This window comes from Megachile rotundata, chromosome 15 (genome assembly GCF_050947335.1).
Source record: "Megachile rotundata isolate GNS110a chromosome 15, iyMegRotu1, whole genome shotgun sequence".
Classification (NCBI taxonomy): domain Eukaryota; kingdom Metazoa; phylum Arthropoda; class Insecta; order Hymenoptera; family Megachilidae; genus Megachile; species Megachile rotundata.
The window spans coordinates 12,554,241-12,566,256 of NC_134997.1; the positions used below are offsets into that span (position 1 = coordinate 12,554,241).

The 12,016-nt window shown below is 39.1% G+C and overlaps 4 protein-coding genes across 14 annotated transcripts in view; 1 reads left to right on the forward strand and 3 right to left on the reverse strand.

Moving 5' to 3' along the window:
- Positions 1-97: 97 nt before the first annotated feature.
- LOC100883891 (COMM domain-containing protein 4) lies at positions 98-8,078 on the forward strand. Of its 5 annotated transcripts, none has more exons than XM_012285901.2 (9): positions 119-218; positions 4,195-4,282; positions 6,725-6,759; positions 6,851-6,922; positions 7,010-7,075; positions 7,152-7,191; positions 7,278-7,478; positions 7,711-7,857; positions 7,941-8,078. In XM_012285901.2, the coding sequence occupies exons 3-9, from the start codon at positions 6,757-6,759 to the stop codon at positions 7,976-7,978; spliced, it is 567 nt and encodes a 188-aa protein (XP_012141291.2). In that variant the 5' UTR covers positions 119-218; positions 4,195-4,282; positions 6,725-6,756; the 3' UTR covers positions 7,979-8,078. The 5 variants fall into 5 exon arrangements, with proteins under 5 accessions (XP_012141288.2, XP_012141291.2, XP_012141290.2 ...); XM_012285900.2 differs by having other exon boundaries at positions 4,195-4,269; XM_012285898.2 differs by lacking the exon at positions 4,195-4,282 and having other exon boundaries at positions 98-218.
- On the reverse strand, positions 323-3,617 carry LOC105662552 (uncharacterized). Of its 4 annotated transcripts, XM_076540704.1 has the most exons (8): positions 3,463-3,597; positions 3,364-3,375; positions 2,194-2,383; positions 2,013-2,140; positions 1,466-1,592; positions 1,187-1,399; positions 663-789; positions 323-571 (listed from the first exon to the last, which is right to left on the reverse strand). In XM_076540704.1, the coding sequence occupies exons 3-8, from the start codon at positions 2,381-2,383 to the stop codon at positions 388-390; spliced, it is 969 nt and encodes a 322-aa protein (XP_076396819.1). In that variant the 5' UTR covers positions 3,364-3,375; positions 3,463-3,597; the 3' UTR covers positions 323-387. The 4 variants fall into 4 exon arrangements, with proteins under 4 accessions (XP_076396819.1, XP_012141286.2, XP_076396818.1 ...); XM_012285896.2 differs by having other exon boundaries at positions 1,187-1,592; positions 3,463-3,594; XM_012285897.2 differs by having other exon boundaries at positions 432-571; positions 639-789; positions 1,187-1,592; positions 3,463-3,617.
- LOC143265948 (uncharacterized) lies at positions 4,289-6,171 on the reverse strand. The gene is made up of 4 exons (XM_076540702.1): positions 6,124-6,171; positions 6,002-6,066; positions 5,678-5,802; positions 4,289-5,569 (listed from the first exon to the last, which is right to left on the reverse strand). Exons 2-4 carry the CDS (start codon positions 6,062-6,064, stop codon positions 4,678-4,680), a joined length of 1,080 nt encoding a protein of 359 aa, XP_076396817.1. The 5' UTR covers positions 6,065-6,066; positions 6,124-6,171; the 3' UTR covers positions 4,289-4,677.
- Positions 8,079-8,221: 143 nt separating the features above from the next.
- The window catches only part of LOC100883777 (uncharacterized), a 31,212-nt gene continuing 27,417 nt past the window's right edge, over positions 8,222-12,016 (reverse strand). For all 4 annotated transcript variants that reach the window (XM_076540699.1, XM_076540701.1, XM_076540700.1 and 1 more), the window contains one exon: positions 8,222-11,996. In XM_076540699.1, the coding sequence (XP_076396814.1) occupies positions 11,827-11,996 (170 nt within the window). In that variant the 3' untranslated portion in view covers positions 8,222-11,826. The remainder of the gene's footprint in view (positions 11,997-12,016) is intronic.

The following is a 12,016-nucleotide window of genomic DNA, read 5'->3' on the forward strand; positions in this document are numbered from 1 at the left end:
ATAGAACAACCATGTCTAACTATGATAACAAAAAAAATATTTCTCAGGTATATATACATATATAAATAAATACAATCAATTCAGCACTGACAATTGTATATTTTATTCGTTAAAAAATTGTTTTCGTTCGGTTGGCTAGCATGTCGATTATCGACTAATGTCAGGGAGAGTCCCTAACCTCTAACGTCAAAAACTTTGCGATTCAGAAATCCTATTTGGTGAGTAGTTTTACCAAAAACAACGAAAGAAATAAACGCAATTGGCGCTCTAGTCGTATGTTTGTATGGAATTTTTTAATTAAAATAAACAGACATAGGTTAGATTGTTTTGCTAATTTCATATCGATTTATTTAAAAATGAAAAGGTTCGACAAAACGATATTCTGGATTATTTCGTTCCTTCGAAAGGAAAACAACATAATAAAGTCTTGCCCTTCTCAGTGTCTGCTGGGATCGCAACAGTGTTGTCGAAGCGAATGCCATTCAGTTTGATACTCCTTTTTCCGGCCCATGAAACGTATTCAGGTTTCTTACATATTTCGCGAAGATTCATTCTTTTTTCGACTATCGGCCTGCAACAAGAACAAAATAAGAAGATACACCTTCATAATAGATCGGGAACACCATAAAGTTACAAACATAATTCATAACAAAGTTACAAACCGTCCGTCAACGTCTGACGAATCATCTTGGTTGGTTTCGTTGTAAAGGTGACCCGAAATTCGATAGATGAAATTATTTTCTTTGTCATCGTTCTTTCCATTACTTTTTCCCTTGATGGTTTCATGCACTGGAAGAAATGGCCAAATATATACGAACAGTCAAACGCAAACAACTTCGCGTTCATTTGTTCATTTGAAGATGCCACATAACGTTTATGCAAAAGTCGGTATAACAACATTCATAAAGTAGAATTATATTTTTCCAGCACCTTTATTTTCTTCGTTATGATAACTTCGACCAAAGATAATGTCACCCATACATTTAATGCTTGAATCAACAGAGCTTTAATTCACAAAAACAATATTTCAACACTTAACTACAGTTTAATATTTTTGCCTTCACTTCCCGAAGTACAACTACCCCTAACATTATAATTATCATAAAACTCATCATTTTTAAATCAATTTCCCCGTAAATCGTCATATGACATCTTTATTTAGTGAAGTTCTTTAGTCGCAACCGACCTTTGTAAACGTCAAGTACAGGCGTGTACATGCGTTCTTTCAAATACGTTAGAAATTGTTGTCGATCGTTTTGCCGTTCCGATCTTTTTCCTCCCCAACTGTTAAACGGAAGCTTCCCTCTGTCTCGTTCGATATCCTCCGCCTTCTTTTTAACGCCGTTTCCATCCACGGAGAAGTCTCTACCGTATCGATCGAACAAATTGTCTTGCAATGCTGAAAAAGTCATCGGTCCTCGTTTACCGCCCCAACTATTGAATGGCAAGCGGAACATGCGAATACCGGAACCCATTCCGTCCGCGCTTCCTCTTCTTTTATTTCCCCATCGATAAATCCACGGAGTCGTTGTTGCAGTCGTTTTCTTCTTCTTCTTCCTTCTCCTTTGGGAAGATGGAAGGTTTCGAAGCTCCTGTGTATAAGGATTGTTAGATGGATAGTATGTACAATTATTACCCTTGCAATATTTTGGCGGGAAGAACTCGCGACGCACTGGTGACGCACTCATGTTGTACTCGTGACGCACTCGTGACGCACTGAAGGTGCATTTGTGACGCACTCGAGGCGCATTTGAGACGCATTCGTGACACAAGTGACACACCGGTGACGCACTCGTGACACACTTGAGACGCACTCGTGACACACAAGTGACGCACTGATGACGCACTCGTGATGCACTCTTTCAACAGTAAGACAATTTTACTCAAATTAAAATATTTCAACTTTCTTTGCGTTAATATTGTAACTTTCATCTGTCTTTTATTTTTGTAGTGATCAGCTGACGCACCTGACAAATAGTGCAAGGGTGGAACATAAGAGAACTTTTACGCACTTTACTTTTCGCAGCCAAAGCGAGCCACGAGTCCACATTATCTCTCCTGTTGGAAACGCCCCTTGAATCCGAATCGAAATCTATCCTCCGATCCTCGGGATGTCCCAGGTACACGTTTTTCTGTTCGTCTGAAAGGAAGCTCGTGTAATTCAAAAGAACAGCAGAGTGAATCGTGGCTCACCTGTTGCGTCTGTTTGGAGATCGATTCGCTCCTCTTCCCCCATCACGAGGGGTTCCTTCCACGTTTTGGAGTCGTCCGATAGTCGATCTTCGATCGACGCGTCTGTTTCGCCTTCTGACAGGGTGACGATTTCGCAACCCGCGAGGATCACTCCGATCAAAAGAGTTACCGCCGGAAGAAATCCCCACATCTGAATCGATTTGAGAACTCAGGAGATTAAGGAAATAATAATCAAAGTAATGAGATAATCCTATAAACGAATTTTAATAAGTGGCGACAGGAAGAATTATTTCTTCATTCTAGAAATGAGAAAAATGCGGGAAGGTAAAAGGAAAAAGAATGATTCTTTTGCTGGAAATGAATACGTGTACTACTACGAATAACACTGACGTAGAGGTATTAACTATTAAGTCTTGATGGAAATGCAGCGTAAACACTCTGCAATCTTCTTTATAAAAATACTCTGCTAATTGTTCCTTTCTATTAACGTCGAAACATTGTTTTCGAAGCCTCATTTTTTGCGATATCGCTAAAGGTTATTACTCTGGTATTAACATTTATGTTATAACAAAAGTTAGGAAGAAATCATTACGATGAATGAGGTATCGTATAATGATGATGATGAAACTTGCGTGTGACTTCTTTCGCTTTTACGATGATAATCGAACGCACGGGGGAGGAAGGAAAAGTGCATTTTCGTCAGCGACGGCGTAAAATGGTTAGCGAACGCTTTCAAACCTGTCATCGCGGCACTCGTTCGTCTTCACAAACTATTTGTGTTCAACGTTTGTTTTTTCAAATTTTTCCGTGGAAACATTTTCTTCTCGAGCTCTTTTCTTTTCAAGAAGACAGTTATCAATAGTTTAATCACATCATTAATAGTTTCGTTAAATCATTTTGGAAAAACATCCAATCAGAAGCGTTGATTTCTATTTTAATAAACTCTATGTGATTTATCTCGGTAATTAGACATTGCGGTTAAAAAATATAGACATGCTAGCGTTAAAAAATATAGGTTTGTATCGTTCTAAACAATTTTTACATTTAGCTCGAATCTACACAAATATATTCATCGCATTTTGTCCCCTAACATTCACCAAACTCTTAGTTTAAAATTGCACCCCTAACATTCACTAAAAAGTCCTAGTTTAGTAAGTTTGAACTACTTACCGTTGGAAGTCCCTTCACACAAAACGCAATCGTGGAACAACAAAAAAAACTTCGATATTAATCCCGGAACAAGTTAGCGTAAATTGCAGTGACTTATACCTTGATTTTATCTCATTCACATGCAGCAGAACTTTGACACACGACACTTGCGAGCTCTGTTAATACGAACTATGCAGTGGCTAGTAGACGATACGCGCCGCTCTTCTTATACCATCTACGTGGTTCCGCGGCGCACTCTCGGATTGGTCCAAAAACTCACCCCGGCCTTTAACCGTCCGTTTCACCATTACCATCGTTACATCGTCACTCCATATTTTTCTCTTCATTTCTCTCTATTTCACACTTCTTGCTTTTCTTCCTTGATATTTACATGTTAGACTATGCAACATGTAACATAGGAAGACATCACATTCTCTAACATGTGAAGATCATAAAATTCTTGAAGATATTTTTATAAAAACTGGGCAGTTGATATTTAGTTGATGTATCCTATATTTTATTTATTTTTGTTGTTTTTTAAAAAAAGATTAGTCTTGCTTTTTATTGTTCTCTGAAAGGTAAACTTGAAATGGGGGTTGTGACTTTTTGATAAACCTATGAAGTAGTTACTTCTATAACTTATTACTTTTGAAACTTGTAGAAGTTTTTTTGTAGAAAATTTTCTCAACTATCAGTTTCATGATAATTATCCTATTTCATGACACAATTATCCTACAATTAATAACGAGATATTTTACCCTTCACCCAGTAAAACTTTTAGCAGCCTCCCTGAATTCTTGATTTCCCATTAGATCCTCAAAAATTTTTTAATGCTCCCTTCACGTGTTTCAGAGTTTGCTAACATTATCCCGATGAAAAACGAAGACAGTTTAGTCTAAACAAGGACAAATTGAACACACGAGAAAGGTATCGACTAAAAGTACGTCCTAAAAAATTATTCCCGCTCCTCCATCGTAAATTTCTGTCTCACGCTGACAAATATAAAAGTCATCATACCTTATCAATCACGAGAACGAGGAAATTTCAATTAAACAACATCTTCATTCCCATAAATTTATTTCGAATCGAAACAGTTCTTAGATCACCGGTTACATGTGTATCTCACGTAAATTTTGCAAATCGAGTCTTTGAAAATAATGAGCAGCCAAGTAAACGCTATTAATTCCAGTCGGTAGATTCATTTCGCTGCGTTTCTTCGCAACATTTAACATACTTGACGCTTTCGCGTCGCTTCCTTAACGTTCTTCGTAGGCGTCAAGATCATGTACAGTAATAGGAAAGATAGTACAGTCCAAATTTAGGCACAACTAAATTTCAAAGATCGTCGGTAACAGGAAAACGGGACACTCTTTTACCTCTGGCGACGTAGAAAGGATCGGACTTGGTCAACAGGTGCTCCAGTATTCCTCGGCCATCCGCCAGTCGCGTTCTCTTCATGGTTCTCGCAGAATCCGCGCATTGTATCGAGTCGCACTCTAAATTCTCTATCAATCTCTCCAGCACGTCCTTAGCGACAGATCTGCCGATCGCGTCCGAACTCGAAATTCGCTTGGACTTCGGTTTCTCGAATCGGTAGCCATTTTGTCTCTCGTCCATTTTGTCGGAGGTATAGCAAGGTTCGACCAGACATCGATTTACTCCGAACCTATTCCGTACGTCAAAAATATCAGCAAAATTTTTATCCTTCCAGTCAAAAAACAATACCCAATCATTTTCGTCAAGCATCGAATTTTCACCCGATCTCAAGGGATGAAATTTATTCGACCCTACTTCATTTTCCACACCATGTTTCAATTCGGAATTTTCAGTCATATTCGACTGTCTTTTACTCTCATCGTCGCCATCCACTTTTTCATTTTCAAATTTCAATTTTCTGTCAGCATAGATGTTTCCATTTTCTACTTCTCCGTGGACTTTTTTACCGCGCGATATGACGAAAGGATCGGTCACATCCAGACGGTGGATGGATCTAGTTTTCGATTGATCGTCGTCGATCTTGATCCAACTGGGCTCGTCAACGTAGAGCGGTTTCTGTATCTCCCAACCCTCACGGTAGCACTCCTTCCTCGAATCGCAGGACGTGAGATAGCTCTTGTCGGACTTCCAAAATTTTCCGAAATGAGGAATTGAGTTCGGGATTCGGTATCGGAGATATTCCTTCGCTTTCGACTTTCGGGGATCCTGCGATCTGTTCATGTCCAGGTACCTTGTTTCATTTTTTTAGAAAGACACTCTTTAGTGATCATATGTGTATATACCATATATGTATATATTTAATCTAACTATTATATCTTGATCTAGATATTTCAGTTACCTGATCAGTGTAGAGAGCGCTGAAGACTGCATCGACTCAGAAAAGGGAGAAAAGAAAATTTCGGACCCTTTCTCGTCCTTGCGCTTCCGTTTCCACCAAACCTGCCTCTCCACATCGCCTCCACTCTAAACATTAAATTCAGCATCAAAGGCGCAGTTGTCTCTATCGGGATGGTAACGCGACTCCAGGGGAACACAACCATTTACGCAATTATACTTCTTTCAACGTTGAAACTTTCGAGTTGCAAGTTTGAAGGTTCTTAGAATGCAACAGGGACGTTCAGAAAGAATTCTCTATTTTTCGAGATGAAACAATATACTTTACCAAAGTATCCTTTGCATCGATGCTCGTTGCGGATAAGAGGATCACCAGCAGCAGTTTCTTCATTTCTGCAAAGTATACATTCTGTAACTATGCGAACATTTGATAGTCCGTGTTGAACAGACCGTATTTTGAGAATCTTGACCACCTTCCACCCGGAGTCGGCAGCGACAAATGACTCCGGCCTGTTCCTTCCTTCGCTATTTATGGGGTTCCTTGGCGGGTCCATAGCTGACCTCGTTGCGGTCCAAAGATTACGGGAATTGCACGGGGAATTTACCTCGTCGGTAACCCACGCGTTTGTTTACCTGAACAGCAACCACGTTCGCCCCTCTGTCTCTGATCGAAAAGCGTGTCCGTCACTTTGTCACCTGGGAAATGTGTTACCCTTCTATTTCGTTCATGCAGTAACCTGTCATCGAACATTCCGATATTTTAACATTGTGATCCTTTAATAATTGGAATTCTCTGCGTAGCTGTGTCAAATAGAAATCAGTCTCTTCATCTTGCAGAGACGTGTGGATGTCGTTTTTGAAACGCTATTGCGTGGAAATTGTACTCGTGTACTGTTACGAAAGGGTTCTTCAGAATAAACCTTACTTTCTGAAATAATTTAGACCTTGCGAAGAAGTTAGCTGCATACAGTTAGAAAATAAATTTGCAGAATTTATAATAAATTATTAAAACACTTTGAGCAACCTTCTCATCAACTGTTCTCTGTTTCAGGAATTTATGCTTTGATTTGAAGAAGCTTAAAAATGGTAAGTTTAATCAACTCTATGTTTCTACGCTTTGACGATAATTTATTACGTGAAAATCATTTGTGTGTCTTATTTGTTCTGTTTGTCATAGAAATTCAGATTCTTGGGGGATGGGGATTGTCCTGATTGGCTGCTAGCAGAGATCAACACCTTATCGCGTATGGTACGAAAATGAATTTCTATATCTACCTAATTAGAAGACTGTCTGATTTAACCTGATTAATTTTTCTCATTTGCTTCTATTTCATAGACGTCGATTAAAATTAAGATACTAGGACAGGCGGTTGCAAAGTACCTCACAGAAGGGGAGCTCGATGTAAGTATAAAATCTTTATCAAGTATTTTTATACGTAAAGTACCTCCAAATTTTCAAGACATAATTTTATCTTCAGGAGGAGAAGGTAAAGAAAATCACTCAGGACGCTAAACTCGGTAAGAGTCTTATTTTCAATTTCAGTTTATTCTGACTCTACTGATTTGTAATTAATATATTTTGTTTGCAATGAACGTGCATCAAGAATTAAACGACGCAAAGGCTATGGTGGCCGCGCTGGAGTTGATGTTAACGTCGTCCGCTCGATATGGCGTTTCCGCCACGGATTTGAGCAGCGAATTGCAGCAACTTGGCCTTCCTCGTGAACACAGCGCGGCGATCGCTAGGCTGCACACGGATCATTGCCCTCAAATTACGGCTGCTCTTTCGTCGCAATCCTTGAGAGGTCCATTTAATTATCCGAGAGATTAGAGAGAACGGAGAATTTCAGAAAATCCGAGAGTATCATTTGATTAATAGACGCGCACCGAATTTTGCGCGCTGTCATGTACGCATGCGTGAGAATATCAAAGAAAAATAGAACACAAATTAGCGATATGTCAACGTCACATAACATATTTATATTATAAGGTTTATTATTGCTTTTTTCATATTCTGATTGGTAAATCAATTTGCAGTCAGTCGATTGTCGTCGATCCAGGTTGTGTCCCGTGACGACTCGTCGCCGTTCTCAACGGTGTCCCTGAAGGTAAAGAAACTGGATGGATGTGGTGAAAGCTCTACTATTGATATCTCGAAGGAAGACGTGCACATTCTGTTGGCGGGTAAAAATCTACTTCGAACGAACTTATTTATGTACTTATATACATTATGTATTTATGTATTTATTTATTAATTATTTTTCAAGAGCTACGCAGGGCGAAATCTTTGATGGAGAATCTGTAAACCTCGTACGTCATGTTCACCATTTATACTCTTCGTTGATACCATCTCAGATATTCGATAAGCGTAATTACGTGTAACAATATATATACATTCCACGGTACTTACTGCGTTTACATTTTATCTTCCTTACATCGTTGTTTGAGCAGAACTGAAAGTATAAATAAAGACAGCTGAAGACAGTAAAATATGATTTTTTATATCGTGAGAAAGAAAGGATAAGATGTAGGGTTGTACAAAGTAGAGTTAAGATATAATGTATATTTATTATATTATCATTTTCGTCATATAGCATAACATTGTTATTTCTATAATAATAATAATAATAATTATAATTATAATAATAATCATCATTTTATCGCCGTCATCGTCGTCATCGTCATTGTCATCGTCATAATAATAATAATAATGGTATTAATATTAAGAATAATATAATTATAATAATAATCACCATAATAATAGTAATAATAATATAATGATAATTGCCGTCATAATCATAATTATAATAATAATAACAATAATAATAATAATCATAGCACCATGAACACTCCATAGTAAGTTTTTAATTTGTTACTCGATAAATGCGACGCCCCGTTACGCTTGAAGGGGTGAGAACCGCGATTCGTACGATAAATATAGTCGTGAAAAATTTGAATCGCCTCTCGTCTGCCACGTAACGCCGTAATGGCAGAAGATCGACCGTGAAAATGACTAGATGATCGCGCGGCATTAGGAAACGAGACTGTCTGACTAGAACGTATCCGAAATCGTACGCGGGGTAAACGAACTCTATCGAACACCGCCTCTCTCTTGTTTCGCTCGTAATAAAATCTGATCTCCGGCGACACACGTACGTAATTTCTTAGTCACGTAAGTTATGTACGAAGCAGATATCTTTTGACACGTGATCGAAATCACTCCTTTTTTTTATTAAGCTGATAGTCGAACGAAACCGTATCACCGTTCTCACGCCCGTTAAGCACCTCGATCGATCTGGGAGTTCGTACACAGGTGTTGAGATTCATAATTCGTAATTCCTCGTTCTTCTTTACTCTCCTCTTCCCGTATAATTATGTTTCTTCCTATTTTTTTTCCTTTTGCCCATGTATTTATATTTTATATATTCGCGTGTTTGTCCGTATGTCTGTCTGTGTATGTATGCGTGTACGCGTGAGCGTATATGCGTGTACGTGTGTGTTTTATAATATATATATATTTTTTTTATTCTTTTCATCTTCATATTTATTCTAAACTGTTTTAATGAAAGCTCGTTCTTAACTTTTATATTCCTCTCCCTCTTTAACAGAAATTTCCCGTACAGAATTGCCGACAAGCTCAAGCCGTTCGCTTCGATCGACAATGCCCTCCGCTCACTCCTTCCCTCGCTTCTATTAAATTCAATTTCATAATTTTAATATCCTACCTAAACAGCTGGTCATTTATATTTGTCAATAAATAATACGTAAACACATAGGTGTATGCTTCGTCATTGCCCTTTTACCGTTTACGTTTTCTCGACGTTTCAGTCACGAACAAAGAAACGTTTCTGTGTCGTGATCAGCGATCGATGATGACAGTGACGATATTAATGATCGTATCGGTGCTGATGCGAAAAATTAACAACGACGGCGGCAGCAACAACAACAGTATAATAACAATAACAATAATAATAATGACCATAATAATAGCACGCGGTGATGGCAATAATGACGATGATAGAAATGAAGAAAAATTACAACGATTATGACAATATTAATTATGGTTGCAATGGTTACGATGATTACTCGAGTAACATTAGCGGTAGCGATGATACGTATAACAATCGTAAGAATAAAAAATACTAACAGCAATAATAATAAAATGGAAGTAAATCCAAAGATCAAATCTTTTCTAAAAAAATCATTTTTTTCCCACAAAATTAAGTTCACTATGTAAACGGTAAAAGGAACAAAAAGGTAAATAAATAACTAAATAAATAAATAAATAAATGTAATATGCACACGTATGAGAAACGACTGGCGACAATAAATGAACGATAAAAAACTTATATACTAATTAGAGCATTTATTAGGGCTAGTAGCCATAAGTCAATCAACGCAGCATTTTCTTCTCATCGTCGCTAGAACATCGTCGTCGTTAATTGAAAATTTGAAGCTCATAGAAGCATTGACGATATTTTTGATTCATTTTCCCTATAAAATAAATAAATAAATAAATAATCTATCCAAGCATGTATTGTCGATCTATCACGCTTAACGTACAAAACTTTCTTCGATTACGAGTATTATCAAACGCGTTACCGACTAACGTTACCGTAATCATCGTTTGACATCGTCGTTGTCGTCGTCGTCATTGTCATTATAACCACCACCGTCATCATCGTCGTTGGGGTATTACCGCTATCACCATCGACATCATCAACGTCATCGTCATACCAAACGTCATCGTCGTCGTCGTGATCGCGATGGTCGACCTCGTCACCGTCGTCGTTCGGCGACGTGAACCTGCGATCGTGGTCCGTTGAACGCAACGTATCGTCGCGTTACGGTGTAACGGAAAGTAAGTACGAAAAAAAGGTAAATCGTCGACTAGTTGACGGTGTCTGCTTCGGTAACGGCGCGGTGCGTCGACGCATCGGAAAGAAAAGTTTCGTTATCGTCGTTATTTCAAGGGCAAATGTCAGAATCATCAGAATCTATGAGATCTCGAGAAAGACCAGTATCCGTACATCGGATAATTATATCCCGTATAATCGTTATCGCTCGACGAGAATCAAGAATCACCGGCGCAATTATCGTTTGGTCAGATTTGAAAATGGCGCGCGCATTCGCATCGTGTTCGCTTCCCTCGCCTCTCGGGAGTAGTTACATTTCATTTGTTTCAAATGGAATATCGAGTTTCTACAAAATATCTACAAAGGAATTCGTTACGGGAGCGATCGTCTCTGTTCGCGACGGACTCCGAGACGCATCGTGAACAGAGATTCTCGCTCCGATAAAATTATCGAACGTGGACTTTGTCCGTTGGATGGATGTCGTATTACGAGTTTGTTCGCCCTCGCTACGCGACTCTGCGTCGCACGCTTCCCTCGCTAAAGCGTCGATCAATTGTCTGATCTATAAATTCGTCTATCGTCGCTACAGGATGTGACGTTCGAAACGGAACACGGTACACGGTACCGACGACGATCCTCTGTTGTTTCCGATTCATACCCGACTCGCTTCTCACCAATTTCTTTATTCTCTACGTTATAGGAATAGGACACAGATAATACCTATCTATAACACACCCGGAAATACATTAGTCGTTTATCTATACACGAATAGACACTTACAACGAGAAAGATCTTCAATTACCGTGAATCAGGCTAACAGTACTTCTAATTAATCTCTCGAATGAAATTTCAGGAATGCAGAATTCTCTGTCAATTTTTTAATTGCCTGATCATAGTCGATGCTGATCATTGAACGTTACTCGTCACACGATAGCATCGAAGCAACGATCGCGTCGACGTATAAAAAGTTTGTCCGGTACACGATATCAAGGAGAGGCCTCTCCGAAAACTCTTCCGAATTTACCCGAATTTACTCGAGTACCAACAGAACGAGTTTTCGGAATCTCGTGTAAGGAAAGGAACATTTCAAAGTTGAAATTTGAAAACAAAATTCTCAACCTCTCCTTGAGATATCGTGGAGTTTTGGGAGTCGATAGTCGGGAGTCGCGCTCACAATAGGCACGGGTAAAACGCGACCTGTTCTCGGTTATTTCGAGTCCATAAACGAAAAGCGACAGCGTTACGCCTCGGGCTCCGCTCAGAACTCGACAATCACGGCTGAGCAGGCTGCCAATCCCTAGAATTCGAGTCTATAGGCACTGCAGCTGGTCTCGTGGTCTTGGAGATTGATGGTGCAACGCGAAGCCGAAGGGGAGAGATCGATGCGATTCGCGGCGAGCGCCTCTTCGTTATCGGCCACCCAGTATCCCAAGGTGTCCGTGTCGTAAGTCGGTATCATCGTCACTTCTAAACAGTAAACACAAGAT